This window comes from Gopherus evgoodei, chromosome 3, assembly GCF_007399415.2.
Source record: "Gopherus evgoodei ecotype Sinaloan lineage chromosome 3, rGopEvg1_v1.p, whole genome shotgun sequence".
NCBI classification, from domain to species: domain Eukaryota; kingdom Metazoa; phylum Chordata; order Testudines; family Testudinidae; genus Gopherus; species Gopherus evgoodei.
Window position 1 is genome coordinate 60,395,283 of NC_044324.1, and position 20,769 is coordinate 60,416,051.

The window sequence follows — 20,769 nt, forward strand, 5'->3', positions numbered from 1 at the left end:
GTCACTACAGCCTGGGCCTTTACAGTGTTTACACTGTAAGAAACAAAAGGGGTGTGTGTGAATTATTTAAAGTATGTGCACTAAACTGAGTGAGGTACTTTGATTCCTCCCCCTCTGATTTACATACTAACAAACACTGATTTTAACATGCCAATAGTTTTTTGGTCATGCACATATACCAAGGAGTTTGTCTGCACGAAAGTCACACAAAAACACAAGCCTACTTTTTGAAAATATGATCCTTGATTTCCCAATGTTTATACCATGATAATGTTAATTTAAAATTCTACAGGGCTAAAAGTAGGACAGCCTGCAACCAGTACACAGAATTGTTTATAAACAAGTCCAATTTTGCTTTCTCTGCTCCTTTTCTTGCAGTGATTTTTCCCCCTTAGCACAATTACAGTATTTTATGGTTTGCCCAAGCAGAAATACATTCTCCCTTACTTGAAAAACAACATAGAGTGACAATAATTTATCAAATAAAAAGTTGAGAGGTCATTTAAAGAAAGGGTAATGACAACTCACCTGTTTTGTTTAAAAAAAAATCAATGCAGTAGCTCAAACCTAAATTTCACCTCTCAGTTTGGTACATATAAAAAAGAATACATAAAAGATCATATTTTGTTAGGCTGATTTTAACTTAGTCATTGAGGGTATGATGTTGACATTTGAATGGCTTTTGAAGGTCACAGGTCCTATTTCTTTTTTTTTTTTTAAACTAAAAGATTCAGCCCACTTTGTTTCTAATATCAAATTCCATGGCAGAGTTTTACCCATAGATTTTTGATTTCTGGGACAAAATGTAAAAAGTATATTGCAAGTTATGTACAGTTACTATTGACCTTCCTGCAGCATAACTCCTTGTTTAAGTACAGACCACAATTCTGCCTTTTCAGGACTTTTCAGAAAGGACTGCACATTGTCAGATTCAGTCACTGTGTTCAAATTCTGAATGTAGATCTTATTAATATATCCCAAGAACATTCAAAAAGAAAATACCACATAGTAAATTAGTGTATATACATATTTACTTTTAATACAAGAAACTAAACATTTTTAAGCAGCCTTAAACTTTGCCAAACCCATGAATTCAAAAAATTATCAGACCATAAAAAGAAAAATAAATCATGAGTGGCTTGAAAATCATGAAGCATTTATGGTTTTAAATTCACATTTATTTTTGGTTTCATTTTCTGAACTTTGATCTTCAGAGGAATCACCCTTTTCATGTGTGTGAATTTCAGGAAACTGAACCTGAAATTTACCAAAAAAATCACACACAAATTGGGGAACCACCTCCTTTTTACTTCAAATTGGTAGATAGTGCACTTCCACAACAACATAATCTCATCCTTCCCCTGGAATATCCCCTGCTCCCTCTCCCAATATTTAGCCCTTGTTCAATTCCCTGGATGTCCCTTTCTCCAATGGGCACTACCTCCGGACTGGTCCCCTACCCTTCCCCAGATATTTGCCCCACTCAGCTTCCTCCCAAGCACACTGTCTAGTGCTTAGCTCCTCTTCTTAGGACACTGCCTCCCCTGCTCAGCTATGCACCCACATTCCCTAGATACTTCTTTTTGACCAACACCTTTTCTTCTCCCTACATAGGAACACAGCAGCAGTGGGGGTTGTTGGAGGACAGTGCAGATGGGCTGGAGCTCACTCCCAGCAGGCTAGAGATGAGTGCTGGTGGGCATAGGTTTCTGAATCCCAATTTGAGCTTTGACTGGCTGATGTTCTGGACTGAGGGTACACTGAAATGTAGATTGGCCTGTAGTGGTGATTCCCACAAGGCCTTCAAAAACTTACCAGACATGCTCATTAACTACCTCCGCGCTATCTTCTGTGTGAGGGGAGATTCCTTCTCTGGGAACTTGTAGTTCTAACCCCTGATCTGCGGCCACACTCAGGATTCCAATACATCACTTTGTCTACTCTACTTCTGCACTCCTTTTATTACTGCTGCAGTATACAAGCATTTTTTTTCAGAGCTATCTTTTTTTTCCTTTTTGAAATATGGAATTGCAGACTAAATTAGATACTTGACTGTGTACAATGGACACAGCTTTCATATATATGAGAAGGAGGTGTGCATTGCACACCAAGAATTTACATACTTGGTCTGAAGTCCAGAAGGAGGTGAGAGGCTGGCTAGTAGAAAGTCTTTGGATGATCATAAAATGGGGGAAAACAGGGACGATGTCATGGTAGGGGTCTACTATAGACTGACAAATAAGGAAGAGAATCTGAATGATGAATTCTACAGCAAATAACAGAAATACCCAAAGCACAAGACCTGCTAGTAATAGGGAACTTTAACTTCTCAGATAGCAGTTGAAAGGAAATATGGCAAAACACAAAAGGTCCAATAGATTTGTGGAACATGTTGGGGATAGTGTCTTCTCTCAGAAGGTGTAAGTAACTGCGTGGTGGTGGGCAGCCATTTATAGATTTGATTTTAACAGGGAGGAATTGGTTGCAAATGTAGAAGTTACAATGGGTAAAAGTGATCATGAAATGATAGAGTTCATGATTTTAAGGAAAGGAAGACATGAGAGCAGTGGAATAAGGACAATGAACTTCAAAAAAGCAGATTTAACAAACTTAGGGAACTAGCAGTATTAAGAGACCAATGTGGCTCCATCACGAGCTCTTTAATTATCTTAATTTTTAAAAAATCAGACATAAAAGTGGAAATGGACAAATTGCTATGGATGAGTACAAAAGAATTGCAAAAGCACATGGGGACAAAATCAGGCAGGCTAAGCCCCAACATGAGTTACAAGAAGAAGGGACATAAAAGGCAAGAAGAAGAGGTCCTATAAATACATTGGGATCAAGAAAAAGATTAAGGAAAATGCAGATCCACTACTTAGTGGGGAAGGAGAATTAATAATAGATGAATCCAGGAAAGCTGAGCTGTTTAATATCTATTTTGTTTAAATCTTCACTAAAATGGTTAATTGTGACCAAATGTTTTAACACAATTAATATTAACAACTAGGGGAAAGGGACACAAGCCAGGATAGGGAAAGAACAGTTAAAAGAATATTTAGATAAATTATTCAAGGTATTCAAGTCTGCAAGGCCTAATGAAGTCCACTCTACAATATTTAAGGAACTAGATGAAGCAATCTCTGAACCATTAGTGATTATCTTCAAGAACAAATGAAGGATGGATGCCTAACTTAAAAGGATGAACAAAAAGGATCCATGGAAATTATGAACATTCAGCCTAACTTTAGTGCTTGGAAAGATATTGGAACAATCTGATTAATCAATTTGTAAGCATCTAAAGGATAACAGAGTGATAAGTATTAGCCAGTATAGATCTGTCGAGAACAAATCAAGCCAAGCCAACCTGATTTTCTTCTTTGATAGGATTACTGGACTAGTGAAGAAGGGCAGAGCAGTAGACATGATATATTTTTATTTTAGGGACAGAGTACTATAGGCCATTCTCATATATGAATTAGGAAGATGTGGTTTAAGTAAAATTTCTCTCAAGTGGGTACACAACTGCTGAAAGACCTGACTCAAAGAATAGTTATCAATGTTTTGCTGTCAAACTGGAGGGACATATCTAGTAGAGTCTTATTCACTATTTTCATTTATGACTTGAATGACAGAGTGGAGAGTACACCTTTAAAATCTGCAGATGACACCAAGCTGCAAGAACTAATGACACCAAGCACTTTGGAGGACCGGATTAGAATTCAAAACAATCTTGACAAATCATAGAATTGGTCTGAAATCAATAAGATTAAATTAATGAAGATAATGAAAAAATACTAAACTTAGGAAATATCATTTGCAGAAATACAAAATAGGAGATAACTGGCTAGGGAATAGTACTTCTGAAAAGGATCTGGGGGTTATAATGGATAACAAACTGAATATAAATCAACAATGTGATGCCATTGTAAAAAAGGCAAATGTCATTTTGGGGTGTATTAAGAGGAGTGTCATATGTAATACATGGGAAATAATTGTTCAGCTTTGCTATTTGGCACAGATGAGATCCCAGCTGGAGGAAAGTGTATAGTTTTGGGCACCACACTTTAAGAAAAATGTGCACAAAATGGAGTGACTTCAGAGGAAAGTAACAAAAATTGTAAGAGGTTTGGAAAAAATGATTTATGAGGAAAAGTGGAAAGAATTGTGCATCTTTATTCTAGAAAAGAGAAGTTGAGGGAGGACATGATAACAGTCCACATATATGTAAAAAGTTGTTATAAAGAGGACGGTGATCTATTTTTCCTCATGTCCACTGAAGGAAGTATAAGGAGTAATCAGCTTCATCTTCAGCTAGAGAGATTTAGATTAGATAGTAAGCAAATCTTTTCGGCTATAAACATAGTTAAATACTGGAATAGGTTACCAATGGAGGTTGTGGAATCGTCATCATTGGCGGGTTTTAAGTATAAGTAAACAAATATCTGTCAGGGATGGCTATACATATTTAGTCCTGCCTCAGTGCAGGAGATGGACTCAATGTCTTCTCAAGGTCCCTTCCAGCCCTATATTTTTATGATCCTATCTACAGGATTGTAAAGAGGTCTTACAAACTAGCTGTGCTTTTAAAAAGAAGTAAGCACCTTTCAAACAGATTTCATAACCATTTATCCTGTGTTGACATACATTCAAACAAAAGCACAGATGCTTTAAGAATGAATACATTATTAAAGGATTTAATCATGAAACATATGAACAATGAATTCCTTATTTCAACATTTTAATTTTCTTTTGCTAGTTAAAGGCAGGAAACTTTTGTTGGTTGGTTGGTTAATAAAAGCATATAGATAGTGGCCACCGAAGTAGCACTAAACAGGATTTAACAGTATATTTTAAATGTTAAAAAATGTGGTGGTGTTTATTTGAACAGATTACAAACGTAAACAGGAAAGAGATCCATTTGTTTAAACCAGACTGACAAAAAACGGTGAAATGAAAATCTTTCAGTACCATGGAAACGTATCTTATGCTGCAGTTGTTTAAAGAAAGAAAAAAAGAAATGAAGTGGATATTGTGATAAATAAAATTTGCAGATGACACAAAGAATGGGGGAGTGGCAAATAATGAGGAGGACAGGTGATTGATAGAGTAATCTGGACCGCTTGGTAAACTGGGCACAAGCACCCAATATGCATTTTGGTATGTCAAAATGTAAGGTCATACATCTAGGAACAAAAAATTCAGGCTATATTGGAGACGATTCTGGAAAGCAACAAGTCCAGAATAGACCTGGAGGTTGGGAAAATAATCAGCTGAACATGAGCTGCCAGTGCAACTCTTGTGCCCCAAAGGCTAATGTGATCCTTGAATATATAAACAGGGGGTCATCAAGTAGCTGAAAGGGTGTAATACCTTTGTCTCTGGCACTGATACAAGCCTTCTGGCATACTGTGTCTAGTTCCAGTCATACTTTAAGAAGTATATTGGGAAATTGGAGCAGGTTCAGAAAAGAGCCACAAGAAGGATAAAAGAAATGGAAAACATGCCTTATGATGAAAGATTCACAGAGTTTCATCAATTGATCTTACAGAATAAAATTATTTAGATGTGGAACATAATTTGATAGAGGAATCTTTTCTCAAGCCAATAAAGGTATAACAAGATCCAATGGTTGGTAGATGAAACTAGACAAATTAAGATGCAAAATAAGACACTTCAAAAAACAAATAAACAAAAAAACATTGAAGGTAATTAACCACTGGAACAACTTACTACGGGTTGTGGAGGATTCATTACTGGACATTTTAAAATGAAGATTGGATTTTTTTTTCTAAATGATATGCTGTAGTTCGAACATGATTTTATTCAAGGAAGGACTGTGGTCTATGTTATAAAAGAGATTAGACTAGATGATCTAAATGTTTTGTTCAGGCCTTATAATCTATGGTTTTTTAAACATCTACCCATATTGTTATTGGTTAAAAGCTGAATAACCTCACAAGAAGGATGAGATAAAATATTTAATAAATCACTTTTCATTTTAATTGTTTCATCTTCCTAGCTTTAAACTGAAACATACTATTTGTTTTTAAATTAATGGAGTTCAGTATTTGATCTTTTATGTGCTTAATTGCCATTGAGATCACTTATTGGACTGGATTCTCTCCACTTATCCCACTGTAAATCAATGTATAATAACTGTACTGAAGTTAATGGAGTTAGACTGGTATAAATTAGAAGGAAAAGAAGCCCCTAAACAAGTTTTGCATGTAAAAAGTTGTAGAGCTCTTTAGAACAGGGAAATTCTTTTTATTCCACAATTGTACAATGACTAGCACAATGGGGTCCAGGTCATGACTAGGATTCCTAGGTGCTACAAAAATGAATAAATAAATAAAATAATGATTGGGGTCTTGATTTAGAGTAACTGGGGCAAATCTGCTTTCAGTTATATGGTGTAATTACTGTTTATTTCAATGGGAGTTACAGCTACATACCTGGGCACACAATCAGGCATGTGATGACTTATACCTCATGCAATCCCACTGAAAACAAAGGCGTTGCACAAATTGAAAATTAATGTTGATTTTACCCCTGATGGCATATGTTGGTTTGGGAAGAGATGTTCATTGTTTGACCACTAAATCTTTCTATGGAGAAAGGCATTTCAACAGTGACAGAGCTGTTGCTACTGTGCTACAAAACAGTAACAACCGGCAGTCAGTCAATCAAATAAACCTCTAATATGCTTTAATAGGATTCACAGCACTTATTTTCTATGAACGTTCCTATACTTGGAGTTTTTTGTTCACAAGAATGGTGGAAGAAAGTAGAAGTTTGACAAACACTCTTGTAAATGCATTTGTGTTCATACACACTGTGGTATGTAACCCGTCACTTAAGACAATTAATTAGAGGATAGTTATAATGAAACCAATTTTTAAAAAAAGATTCCAGACCAGCAATCACAGCCTGGTAAGCCTAGCTTCAGCATCAGGCAAATAGGTTTAAATGATAGTAAAGCTCAGAATTATCAGATACATGGATGAACACAGGATGTTGAGGGAAGCGTCAACATGGCTTTTTGAAAAGGGAAATAATGCCTCACCAAGCTATTAGAATTCTTTGAGACAGTCAAACAAACATGTGGACAAGGGTAATCCAGTTAGTACAGTGTACTTGTACTTTCAGAAAGACTTTGAAAAGATCTCTCACCAAAGGCTCTTATGAAAAGTAAGCAGTCATGGGATAGGAGGGAAGGTCCTCTCATTGACCAGTAACTGGTTAAAAGACAGAAAACAAAGGGTAGGAATAAATGGTCAGGTTTTAGAATGGAGAGAGGTAAACAGCAGAGCCCCCCAGGGATATATACTGGGACCAGTATGAGTCAGTATATTCATAAATGATCTGGAAAAAGAGGTAAACAGCGAGGTGGCAAAGTTTGCAGATGATATAAAATTACTCAAGATAGTTAAAACCAAAAATATTGCAAAGAATTACAAAAGGGTCTCACAAAACTGAGTGACTGGGCAACAAAATGGCAAATGAAATTCAATACTGATAAATGCAAAGTAATTCACATTGGAAAACATAATCACAACTATACATGCACAATCATGGGGGTCTAAATTAGCTGTTACCATTCAAGAAAGATATATTGGATTCATTGTGGATAATTTTCTGAAAACATCTGTTCAATGTATAGCAGTAGGCAAAAGCACTAACAGAATGTTAGGAACCATTAGGAGATATATAATAATACAGAAAATATCAACATCTTACTATATTAATCCATGATAAACCCACACCTTGAATACTTGTCACCCCATCTCAAAAAGGATATGTTAGAAATATAAAAGGTACAGAGAAGAGTAACAAACATGATTAGGGGTATAGAATAGCTTCTCTATGAGGAGAGATTAAAAAGACTGGGACTATTCAGCTTAGAAATGAGATGCCTAAGGTGAGTGGTATGATAGTGGTCTATAAAATCAGGAATGGTGAGGAGAAAGTGAGCAAGGAAGTGTTATTTACCCATTCATGTAACACAAGAACCAGAAGTCAGCCAATTAAATTAATAAGCAGCAGATGTAAAACAAAGAAAAGGGAGTACTTTTTCACACAACACACAGTCAACCTGTGGAACGCATTACCAGGGAATGTTGTGAAGGCCAAAAGCATAATTGAATTTAAAAAAAAAACAAGTAGATAAGTACCTGGAGAACAGGTCTATCAATAGCTATTAGCCAAGATGGTCTAGGATGCAAGGTCATGCTCCTGGTGTCCATAGGCCTCAGAATGCCAGATGCTGGGACTGGATGACAGGGGATGGATCACTTGATGATTTATCTGTTCTGTTCATTCCTTTTGATGCATCTAGCATTAGCCTTTGTCAGAAGACAGGATATTTGGCTAGATCAAGGATCGGCAACCTCTGGCACATGGCTCACTAGGGTAAGCACCCTCGTGGGCCAGGCCAGTTTGTTTACCTGCTGCGTCCACAGGTTCAGCTGATTGCAGCTCCCACTGGCCGTGTTTTGCCGCTCCAGACCAATGGGGGCTGCGGGAGGCCGCCTGCCAGAGATTTCCGACCCCTGGGCTAGATGGACCATTGGTCTGACTCAGTGTGGCCATTCTTATGTATATAGCCATCTTTAAATTTCTTCAATTTTGTTCCTATTTCAGTCATTTAACATGGCACAAATAATGTATACTACATATAACAAGTAAATGTCAATGAGCAATCCTTAGCTGAAATAGGTTCACAACCATTGTAACACATTTGTAAATATCCCAATCTTTTAGCATACTGGCAAACAAAAAAAAGGGCTGAATTCACATAGTGAGAGTCACAGCCCTGATCCAGTCCCTATTCCACGTAAAGGGGTGGCAGTACTGTAAAAATACTCCAGAAGCCCCAGATCAAGTCAGGAGAGAATTCCTCTGGTGTAGCAATAGTCATTATTTTTATGTCTAGATCCCTCAGCTGGCATTGAAAACCTCAACCATAATGCTTCCCTATCAATTCTCAAATCAAACCCAGTTTCCTACTTTTTGAATGAATTTAATCCCTGCAGGAAAAAAATGTTGAATGAACTTTCTCAATTTAATTATAAAGTAGAGTGTGATAGGATAGGTAGAAAATTCCTAACACCCAACTGGTTAAATATCTAAGAAAGGAACACAGAGATTTATCAGAAGCATCAGAGGCAGTTAAAGTCCCAAATTCAGAGAATTTTAAGGGGAGTTAGGTGCCTTGCTGTAATTTGTGCCTTTGAAAATCTCCTCTAGAGTGTCGAACATTAATGTTTTATTAAACAATCTATTGCTAACTGCAGTAAATGTCCTACAGCGTATCAGACTTTATGTACATGTCTTAAAATAAGTTCAGTCAAACTCTTAACTGCTGACATTAGTACAAGCCTCATTCAGTTGTAACTCTTCTTTTGTTTAGACACATGCCTTCACCTTGGTCTTCTTTGCCACTGGAAATTCAGTACTTCCTAGCAAATGCCAACCCCTCATGCTGCCAATATCTACTTAGAGTTTTTTGCTATTTGACCTGAATGCACCTCAACTCCTGCCAAAGAGGCTTATTCTCCACTTGGTAGCGGAAGGGTTGTAGAGGACAACCTTAGTTCGAGTGATCATGAGCTAATTCAGTTCAAACTAATTGGAAGGATAAACAAAAATAGATCTGGGACTAGGTTTTTTGATTTCAAAAGGGCTAACTTTAAAGAATTAAGGAAATTAGTTAGGGAAGTGGATTGGACTGAAGAACTTGTGGATCTGAAGGTGGAGGAGGCTTGGAACTACTTCAAGTAAAAGTTGCAGAAACTATAAGTTGCCTGCATCCCAAGAAAGGGGATACAATTTATAGGCAGGAGTTGTAGACCAAGTTGGATGAACAAGCATCTCAGAGAGGTGATTAAGAAAAAGCAGAAAGTCTACAAGGAGTGGAAGATGGGAAGGATTAGCAAGGAAAGCTACCTTATTGAAGTCAGAATATGTATTAATAAAGTGAGAAAGGCCAAAAGTCATGTAGAGTTGGACCTTGCAAAGGGAATTAAAACCTATAGTAAAAGGTTCTATAGCCATATAAATAAGAAGAAAACAAAGAAAGAAGAAGTGGGACCGCTAAACACTGAGGATGGAGTGGAGGTTAAGGATAAGCGAGGCATGGCCCAATATCTAAACAAATACTTTGCCTCAGTCTTTAATGAAGCTAATTAGGATCTTAGGGATAATAGTAGGATGACAAATGAGAATGATGATATTGAGGTAGAAATTACCACATCCGAGGTAGAAGCTAAACTCGAACAGCTTAATGGAATGAAATCGGAGGGCCCAGATATTCTTCATCCAAGAATACTAAAGGAACTGGCACATGAAATTGCAAGCCCATTAGCAAGAACTTTTCATGAATCGGTAAACTCATGGGTTGTACCGTATGACTGGAGAATTGCTAACATAGTTCCTATTTTTAAGACAGGGAAAAAATGTGATTCGAGTAACTATAGGCCTGTTAGTTTAACATCTGTAGTATGCAAGGTTTTGGAAAAAATGTTGAAGGTGAAAGTAGTTAAGGACATTGAGGTCAATGGTAATTGGGACAAAATACAACACGGTTTTACAAAAGGTAGATCGTGCCAAACAAACCTGATCTTCTTTGAGAAGGGAACAGATTTTTTAGACAAATGAAACACAGTGGATCTAATTTACCTCGATTTCAGTAAGGCATTTGATATGGTTCCACATGGGGAATTATTAGTTAAATTGGAAAAGATGGGGATCAATATGAAAATTGAAAGGTGGATAAGGAACTGGTTAAAGGGGAGACTACAACGGGTCATATTGAAAGGTGAACTGTCAGTCTGGAAGGAGGTTACTAGTGGAGTTCCTCAGGGATCGGTTTTGGGATCAATCTTATGGAATCTTTTTATTACTGATCTTGGCACAAGAAGTGGGAATGTGCTAATAAAGTCTGCAGATGACAGAATGCTGGGAGGTATTGCTAACACAGAGAAGGACCGGGATATCATACAGGAAGATCTGGATGACCTTGTAAACTAGAGTAATAGTAATAGGATGAAATTTAATAGTGAAAAGTGCAAGGTCATGCATTTAGGGATTAATAACAAGAATTTTGGTTATAAATTGGGAACGCATCAATTGGAAGTAACAGAGGAGGAGAAGGACCTTGGCGTATTGGTTGATCACAACATGACTATGAGCCACCAATGTGATATGGCCGTTAAAAAAGCTAATGCGGTTTTAGGATGCACCAGGTGAGGTATTTCCAGTAAAGATAAGGAGGTGTTAGTACCTTTATACAAGAGACTGGTGAGACCTCATCTGGAATACTGTGTGCAGTTCTGGTCTCCCATGTTTAAGAAGGATGAATTCAAACTGGAACAGATACAGGGAAGGGCTACTAAGATGATCCAAGGAATGGAAAACCTGTCTTATGAAAGGAGACTGAAAGAGCTTGGCTTGTTTAGCCTAACCAAAAGAAGGCTGAGGGGAGATATGATTGCTCTTTATAAATATGTCAGAGGGATAAATATCAGGGAGGGAGAGGAATTATTTAAACTTAGTACCAATGTGGATACAATAATAAATGGATATAAACTGGACACTAGGAAGTTTAGAGTTGAAATTAGATGAAGGTTTCTAACCATTAGAGGAGTGAAGTTCTGGAACAGCCTTCCAACGGGAGTAGTGGGAGCAAAAGACATATCTGGCTTCAAGACTAAGCTTGATAAGTTTATGGAGGGGATGGCATGATGGGATAGCCTAATTTTGGCAATTAATTGACCTTTGATTATTAGCAGGAAAATAGGCCCAATGGTCTGTGATGGGATGTTAGATGCGGTGGGATCTGAGTTACTACAGAGAATTCTTTCCTGGGTGCTGGCTGGTGAGTGTTGGCCATATGCTCACATGCCCACTTGCTCACAATTCTTTCCTGGGTGCTGGCTGATGAGTCTTACCCACATGCTCACATGCCCATGTGCTCACATTTTGCTCACATGCCCACATTTTTAATATCTAGATAAGATTTAGATTCTTCATAACAATCAAATACCAGGTACTTAGAGATGGAATTAGTACTGCTGGAATTGTAATTAATATTCAGATACGAGACGGATAATTAATAATAAATACTTTGCACTCAGAGATAGGATTAGTGTTACTGAAATGTCAGAAGCAGAATGTTAACCACTCTGCTTACCTCAGGCACTCCATTCCTTGTCAGCATCCGTAATCACACAAAAGTAATGATTGTGTGTGAAGACTTTTTTTTCTCTTTTCTTTTCAATGCTTCTCTGAAGTGGAATTACAGAACTCATCTAAAGACAGCCTCCTGCAGGGGATACATTCCTGTGGTGGCAATCCTAACGAGTATACAGCATTCATTGCTCTCTGTGGCTGGTGAGCTTTGTTGGTGGTCTAGAAATATGTGGGGGGGATAGGCGCATGGCCATACCTCTCTGCCTCATTTGGGCATACTAACGCCTCAGAGGATTCTAAACAAGTATCAGTCCCAGCAATCAAACATTACTGTTTGGCAGAAAACTTAACTTTTCAATTTCCTCCCACTTTTGTGCTTGATTTCGCAAAACTGCATCTACTTGAGTTTTTATATTTAATCACTAACATTTCTCCCTCTCTTTAGCATTCTCAAATAGGGAAGCAGGGGAAAGAGGACATTTCACAGAGCCCAAGAAGACCAGGATGGCAAAGGGCTTTTTCTGTTCTATTCATAATACACCCCTCATTTAATTCCAGTTATTTTTCTTCTATTAGTAATTGCTATTTTAAGGCTTAGGTTGTTTTCAAACTAATCTCATGTTCTTCCTTGAATTTCACCTATAGCCTTTTCAACTAAATTGTCTTAAAGAGAACACAGCACTGATTTTCAGCCATTATTTCTATTTCCAGATGCAGTGCTATTATGCTGTAATAATCCTCACCTTTGGTTCCACACAATGAATCCACAGTTAAAGAGAATCTATGTTTTATTCTGTCAGTGAGGTTTATGCTGCATGACTAGCTGAGAATTATAGTCATGTTTTTCTCTCAAAGTTGAAATGTCCTCTAATATGGCATACAATACAACAATAAAGTGTGGTTAACATCCAGAACTGTTTCCAGTGTAGCCCATAAGGAGCTCTCAAGCAAAGAAAAACAACAGTTACGAATAAACTCTCTTTAGTGTTCCCTTCGTCACCACTACAAGGGGCCATGGACTTTGATAGACAGCATAATTCTTCCAGGTTAAGTAAGAATGTAGCTAGTTCAGTTTGCTATACTTCACAATTTAACACTACATAAAACAGTTCATGATCACATATGCAATCAAATTCACATTTAAATATTCTTCATTAAAATTATGGTATACTAGAGTATACTTATGTGGAAAATGAGGGAGTTTTCTATATTATTTTTATGAATATCATATGCACCTCAGTGTACCAGCTTGGTATTATTGTATCTGCCTGCTTGGAGCTAAACGAAAGGAGACTATTAGGGGAAAACAAACAGGAAACAAAACAAAAGTAGAGCTATCTAAGGTAACCAACTTCAAGGGAATAGTTGCTAGACTATTATTTGGAATAATGCTGTTACCAGCTCATAGAGTCATAGACTTTTAGGTCAGAAGAGACCATCCTGAACATCTAGTCTAACCACTCCTGCACATTGCAGACCACAGAATCTCACCCTTTCCTGAAATTGATCCCTCTGGCTGAGTTATTCAAGTCCTCAAATCATGGTTTAAAAACTTCAAGTTACAGAGAATTCACCATTTACACGAATTTAAATCTGCAAGTGACTCGTGCCCCATGCTGTAGAGGAAGACAAAAGACCCCCAGAGTCTCAGTCAATCTGACATGGAAGAAAATTCCTTCCTGACCCCAAATATGGTGATCAGTTAGACACTGAGCATGTGGGTAAGACCCACATGCAGATACCTGGCAAAGAATTATCTGTAGTAACTCAGAGCCCTCTTCATCTAATGTCTCATTTACAGCAGTTGAGGATTTTTGCTATTGGTAGTTGCCAATGGGCCACATGCCACATAGGCAGTCCCATCATACCATCCCCTCCATAAACTTATCAAGTTCAGTCTTGAAGCAGGTTAGGTTTTTTGCCCCCACTGTTTCCCTTGGAAGGCTGGTCTAGAACTTCACTCTTCTAATAGTTAGAAACCTCTGTCTAATTTCAAGTCTAAACCTGCTGAGGGTCAGTTTATAACCATTTGTTCCTGTGTCCACATTAAAGAACTCCTCTCCCCCCCCTACTATTTATCTCTCTGATGTATTTATAGAAAGCAATCATATCTCCCCTCAGCCTTCTTTTAGTTAGGCTTAACAAGCCAAGCAATTTGATTCTCCTTTCGTAATGTAGGTTTTCCATTTGTCAGACCAAACCTTCTCTGCACCTGTGTTACCTGGGATTTTCATAACCCCCAACAGGAGCAACTTAAATATTTCACTTCAGGTGGTGTAAGAATTAAAACAACAGGAACACAGCAATTGTCTAAGATTCATGCAATTAAGCATGCTCTATCTAAAACTGCAGTTTATTAGATTTAAGCACATACAAACATAAGCAATAGGTTCAGAACATTTCAGATATTTACCTAACATTTGAAACTGTATTGAGTAAGTAACAGAAGGTTCACAGTGGCCAGTTCTCACCCACCAGGCAGAAAGGGTGTCAGGAAAAACACCTCTTAAGATGGCTTCAGAGGACTGATCCAAAGTACACCTTGTTAGCTAATATTTTTATAACTAACTTTTACAAAACACATAGGTTATAATGACCCCATCTATATTAATACTTTTAAAACTTGTAATAAACGTTTAATATTAAAGGTGTTTAGACTCAAGATTTATTAAACCACCAAGGTTTTCAGTCCAAGTTGTTTATTTTTTCTGTTCCCTCCTCCCATTCTAATTAGCAGAAACTGTAGCTGGTTTTTGACCTGGCTCCTAAAGGACTGTCTCCAAATTAACCCTTAACTATGTGGTGTTCTATTTCATTAATTAAGGATTGCTAAATACATATAATACTGTTGCAATTAGCTCAATCACTTTCTGGAGTATACACACCCCTCAAATCCAGGGCAACACCTGCTTCAGTTTGAATTCATCTTTCTTAAACATGGGAGACCACAATTGCACACAATGTTCCAGATGAGGTCTTACCAGTGCCTTGTATAATGGTATTAACACTTCTCTATCTCTACTAGAAACACCTTGCCTGATGCATCCTAGGCCAGCGTTAACCTTTTTTGTCAAGGCCAGTGCCTAGATATTAAAAAAGGACCATAAATAATTAGGAATGCCTGCCTCAAGGGGAAAAGTAAGGTGAGGGAGCAGCAGCTTCTAGAAGTGAGACTAAGAGTAGGTAGCAGTACAGTCTGCTTCTTCATCCCAGAAATGGATATGCCTGGGCTAAGTAGAGCTTACCAAAATGTGCAATGAAAGAACCCACTTAAGTAAGACTCATGCATAAGCCTTTTGTTGTTTTACCTCTTTTCTCTGCCTGCTATGTGCCTTTGGGTAAATAAATACTTCCTTTTGAAGAAGCTGTCTTCGCGGCACATTAATCAACTAATGGTCACAGGTAGAGTTGGATGATATTTGTTTAAAGCAAATACTTTACTGGATGAAAATTGCAGCATGAGTTGACCCAAAACAACTTGCAATTTATGTTGAGTTTGCTGAATTATTTTATATCAGAGGGGAAGCCATGTTAGTCTGGATCTGTAAAAGCAGCAAAGAATCCTGTGGCACCTTATAGACTAACAGACGTTTTGGAGCATGAGCTTTCGTGGGTGAATACCCACTTCGTCGCATGCATGCATGCATGCGACGAAGTGGGTATTCACCCATGAAAGCTCATGCTCCAAAACGTCTGTTAGTCTATAAGGTGCCACAGGATTCTTTGCTGCTTTTACTGAATTATTTTGATCGAACTGAATTTCAACATTACCAAGCAATTCAGATTTTTAACTGTTTCATTTTGACATTACCAAACCATTACAATGTTTCAGGTTGTATTCACAAACAGCTGGAAGAGGAATAGCAGGGGTTCTCCTTACAATTTTAGCCTAGTGGCTAGGGCCCTGACCTGGGAGACCCAGGATCAATTCCTCCTCTGTTTGACATTCAGAAGGGATTTTAACTTGTATCTCCCACATTGTATGAGAATGGCCTGGTCACTGGAATATAGATACTCTGATGTAGATTTTTCTCAGTCTCTTCTGTTGAAGTTTTTCCACACCATTCATGAATTTATAGACCTCTATCATATTCCCAATTAGTCATCACTTTTCTAAGTTGAACAGTTCCAGTCTTTTTAATCACTTTTTATATGGAAAATGGTATACCCCTAATCATTTTAGTTGCCCTTCTCTGCACCTTTTCCAATTCTAATATCTTTTTTGAGATAGGGCAACCAGAACTGCATCCAGTACTCAAGGTGTAGGCATACTCTGGATTTATATAGTGGTATTATGCTATTTTCTGTTTTATTATCTATCCTTTTTCTACTGTTTCTTAACATTGATCACTGCTGCAGATGTTTTTTAGAGAGATATCAACAATAACTCCAAAATCTCTTTCTTGAATGGTAATAGCTAATTTAGATCCCATCATTTTGTTTGCATAGTTTGGGATTTTTTTTTCCAGTATGCATTACTTGCACTTATTTACATTAAATGTCATCTGCCATTTGTAGCAAGTTCCCTTTATAACTCTTTGCAGTTAGCTTTGGACTTAAGTATCTTAAATAATTTTGTACTGTCTCCAGATTTGCCAACTCACTGTTCATCCCCTTTTCTAGAACATTTATGAATATGTTAACCAACACAGGTCCCAATACAGAGCTTTGGGGGAACCTGTTATTTACCTCTCTCCATTGTGAAAACTGACCATTTATTTCTACCCTTTGTTTCCTGTCAGTTCTGCCCCACATCTGTTCTGTCTCCCTGTATCCCATCAGTTCAGCCTCCCATCTCTTCTGCCTATTCAGCATCACCTCTGCTCTTTCTGCACCTCCTGCAGCTTTCCCCCCACTCTCCTAAGTCTGGGAGCAGGGCTGCAGTGGGTCCTCTCTCCCTGTTTCCAGGCCACATGGTGCAGGGACTGAGTGGGGAGTGGGAGGGAGCAGGGAAGAGCTGTCCTGTTCCTCACAGGAAAAGAAGGGAGGAAAGGGGAATGGTAGGAGTGGAGCTAACCTTAACTGCTAGACTCTTGTTGCTCTTCCCTTTCTATAAGAATGGCTTTGGTTCCTAGGGGAGAGGCAGAGAGCTCTGCCTGCTTCCTGCAGCATTCCTGAATAAATGTTTACACCCATCTGGAAGGGAAATAGGAGAAAGCAGCAAATCAGAGGGGTTTACTCCCAGGCAAGGCTGATATATGAACTCTTTGGAACCCAGCTCGAATTGGACACATTTTATTTGCCACATTTGTGACCTGCTTCACTCTAAGAACAGGTTATCACAGTTGGTAACAGGAGGGCTGCTGCCCAGAAACCCAGTCTAAGATTGGTAGGACCACATGGTTCCATCCAGAAAGGGGTTGAAGGTAGAAAAACCTGTCAACTAAAGGGTGCACTCAAGAAGAACTAAATGATTCTAAATTTCAGCTCACCCTGTAATCATGACACCATAGAGAGAGCAACTTAACAGCTGTAAGGGATCTCAAGGTATTTCTACAGTGCCTCTGAAATTTCAGTCCAAGCTTCAGTATCTACAGTTTTTTTAGTGCATTAGCATGATTCCTGATAGCATGACTTTCTGTCATCGTAGACTGGGAAGCTCACTCCCAGCTGCACTGTAGACAAGCTTTCACAGTCCAAATGAAGATGTACAGGTATCAATCTTGTTCCCCCTCCTTTTCATCCAGATGCCTCTCTTGTGCTGGTTTATGACATCCATGTAACAATGCTGATCACATTATGTGAGAATGAGTTGTTACCCTGGGTGTTGTCAGTGTACAGGTGGCACTGGAGCCTTTAGCATCTAATGATTTCTCCCACAGTTTTCATCTAACAAATGACTGTAGTTGTAACAAATAGATGAGAAGCTTGGGAGAAATCATTAGACACCTGGGGCTTCAATGCCACCTGTACACTGACGACAACCATGGTTACATCTCATTCTCAAATAATGTGTTCAACATTGTTACACAGATGTCACATACCAGTATGGGAGAAACATCTGGATGAAAAACAGCTGGCTGAAACTCAAGCAAGGCAAGACAGAAGGGATGCTTGTAGGAAGAGAAAACAATCTGAGAAGCTTGCTAATTCCCTGACTGTTGCCAGCATTGAAAAGTTTGCTCCTTACTTGTCAAAATCAGAGTTGTTTGGAAAACTGAGCACTAGTCTACATTACAAAGGCTTTGCCAAAACAGCTAGACTGGTATAGCTGTACCAGAAAATCCCTGATGGGGATACACTTTAAAATGAGCTCCCTGGATGACATAAGCTATACTGGCAAAAAGGATTCCTGCCAGCATAGCTGCATCTACACCCCTGAACTGACATAGCTGTGCTGACAACAATTTGTAGTATACAGCTGGCATGAATTTTCATGCAAGATTAAATGTAAACATTTAGAAATTAGCTTCCATGCTGAACTGGAACAAAAATTGAAATTTTTGAATTTGGAAGCCTCAAAAATGAAAAGTATCTACATTTTTGATTGAAATGAAATTATTTGACAGTTTTTATTTTAAATCAACATTCTGAAATAAAAAAAAGTTTTACTGAGTAACTTCAACTCATTACATTATTATATACCAGATGGGACTAAAACTCATGAGGACTCCAAATACTCATGACAAGCTTGTCTAACAAAGGAAGAATGTGAGAATACGACTTAGAGCAAGTGCTCATGTCTCCATCTAATGGCTGCCTCCAGCATTTGTAAGAACTTGCTACTTACGTAACACTATTTAATACTGGTGCACCCAGTGCTGATGCACAGTTCAATTTCTTAATGTTAGTACATTTCATTTATTCTTAAATTAAAAAGTTTCTATAAGCTTAGAGGAACTATTTTATGTCTTTATATATGGCATGAATAAAAACAGATTTACAGATCCTAGCATGCTATTTATCATCTTATATGAAGGGATAAATCATGCATGCAATTGTGCATCAAACGCATGAAATGGGCTACAAATGCAATAAAATATAAGGTATTCAAAAGTTTACCAAATGTAGGGGTGGAGGAGTGTAAGACCCCCCTTGCCTGGGGAGTCATTTGGTCCTAGGGCCAGCCCTGTATTGTCTTTAAGGATGCCCCAGTAAACTTTCTTAATGTCAGCAACTTTTCTACTACATGGTACAGTTGCATTTTCTAGTTGATCTGATTGGTGGAATTCATTTATTACAGTGATACTAGTGAGAGAGGCATTTAATATGCTCTTCTCAGTGGTAATGTAGAGACAAGAAAAACATAAAGGTTTTTAAATGAATCAGGTCAGTTGACCTGCTTTTATGTAGCAATCTACAGTAGTCTTTCATTGCTGTTAGGGAAGACATTTCTGTCACTCTAATTTAACCATCAGCATGAGACATCAGAAGAAGCTTTGGCACAGGGCCTCAGCAAGAATTTACAAAGCCTAGGAGAAGATAGTAAAGTGGACCCTGATGGATGTACAGTGGCTAAGGAGGCAGAGAAGTTTTATGACATCTAAAAGCACAGGCAAAATTGACAAAGTATTGCTCAGAATCAAGTTACAGTAGCAGGAAAAGGTCATGTTACAAGGAGAGCACACTGAGCATGACTCCTTCATCTGCAAAGGGAGGGGGGAAACACCCACTATTTGATTTAATGTTTCAAACTTAGAAGCCTAAAGTGATACACCTAAACCCCTAGTTACTGACTGAGATAATGGCTGTTGTCAGAAATCCTGAAAAACTGCATTTCACACCGGTGTCAATGTGATCTGCGGATGCTCAATATCAATGATAATCAGGCCAGTTATTTAAGTGCCTAAACATGAATTTGATGCCAAATTTTAGGCACCTAAACTTGGAACTTTTGCCCTTAGTTTTTAGATATTGAAATTAATAGGTATCATATTACAACAGATTCCAAAATAATACAAGAATTTCCCTATTGCTAGATCATAGTCCCAGTACGTTGATTATGCCAGCGCCAACAATAAAATTAAAAGGAATTTCACAATCATATATTCACATAGTAGGAGCCCCAAAACCTTTTTATGCATGTAAAATAGAAATAATTATTTGATGATCCACTTTTACTTATTATTAATGCACATATTTAAGAATGTTTTGATATAGCAGCAAACCTCCCATAAAGTAAAAATAATTAGCTTCTGGACCAGTTTTTAATAGACCTTGACTCAACCTTCAAACTTTCACACCTAGTTTTGTGTTCACAGTCATTAGTTGAAGAAAATAATTGAATCTCAACAACTACAAACATTTGCTGCCTAAAATCAGATGTAGTAGTTATTTACCAAAACTACAGCATTTCTACCACATGGATATCTCTACTGGCAACTGCCTCTCTCAGCCATTCCATTCTTGCAGATTAAGCAATTGGTATTCTTTTTGTTGTATTGGATTATTTATCCCACAAACTAACAGCACAGCCCCCTTCTCTCTTAAGACTCCAAATTAAAGTTCCTTGTACCTGATTAAAGATTTGTCCAAAATAAAGGATGTCTGGCTTGCAGCCCTGATACTGGCTCCCATCCACTAGCAAAAGTCTCCTTTTGTCTTCCTAGTATACCATGCTCCACGAACCAAGCA

At 38.0% G+C, this 20,769-nt stretch overlaps 1 protein-coding gene across 1 annotated transcript in view; it reads right to left on the bottom strand.

Annotated features, from left to right (window-relative positions):
* Positions 1-20,769, bottom strand: part of EYS (eyes shut homolog) — a 1,559,204-nt gene that overhangs the window by 488,739 nt on the left and 1,049,696 nt on the right. The window contains 1 exon segment of the mRNA XM_030558318.1: positions 16,908-16,930. Coding sequence (XP_030414178.1) covers positions 16,908-16,930 — 23 coding nt within the window.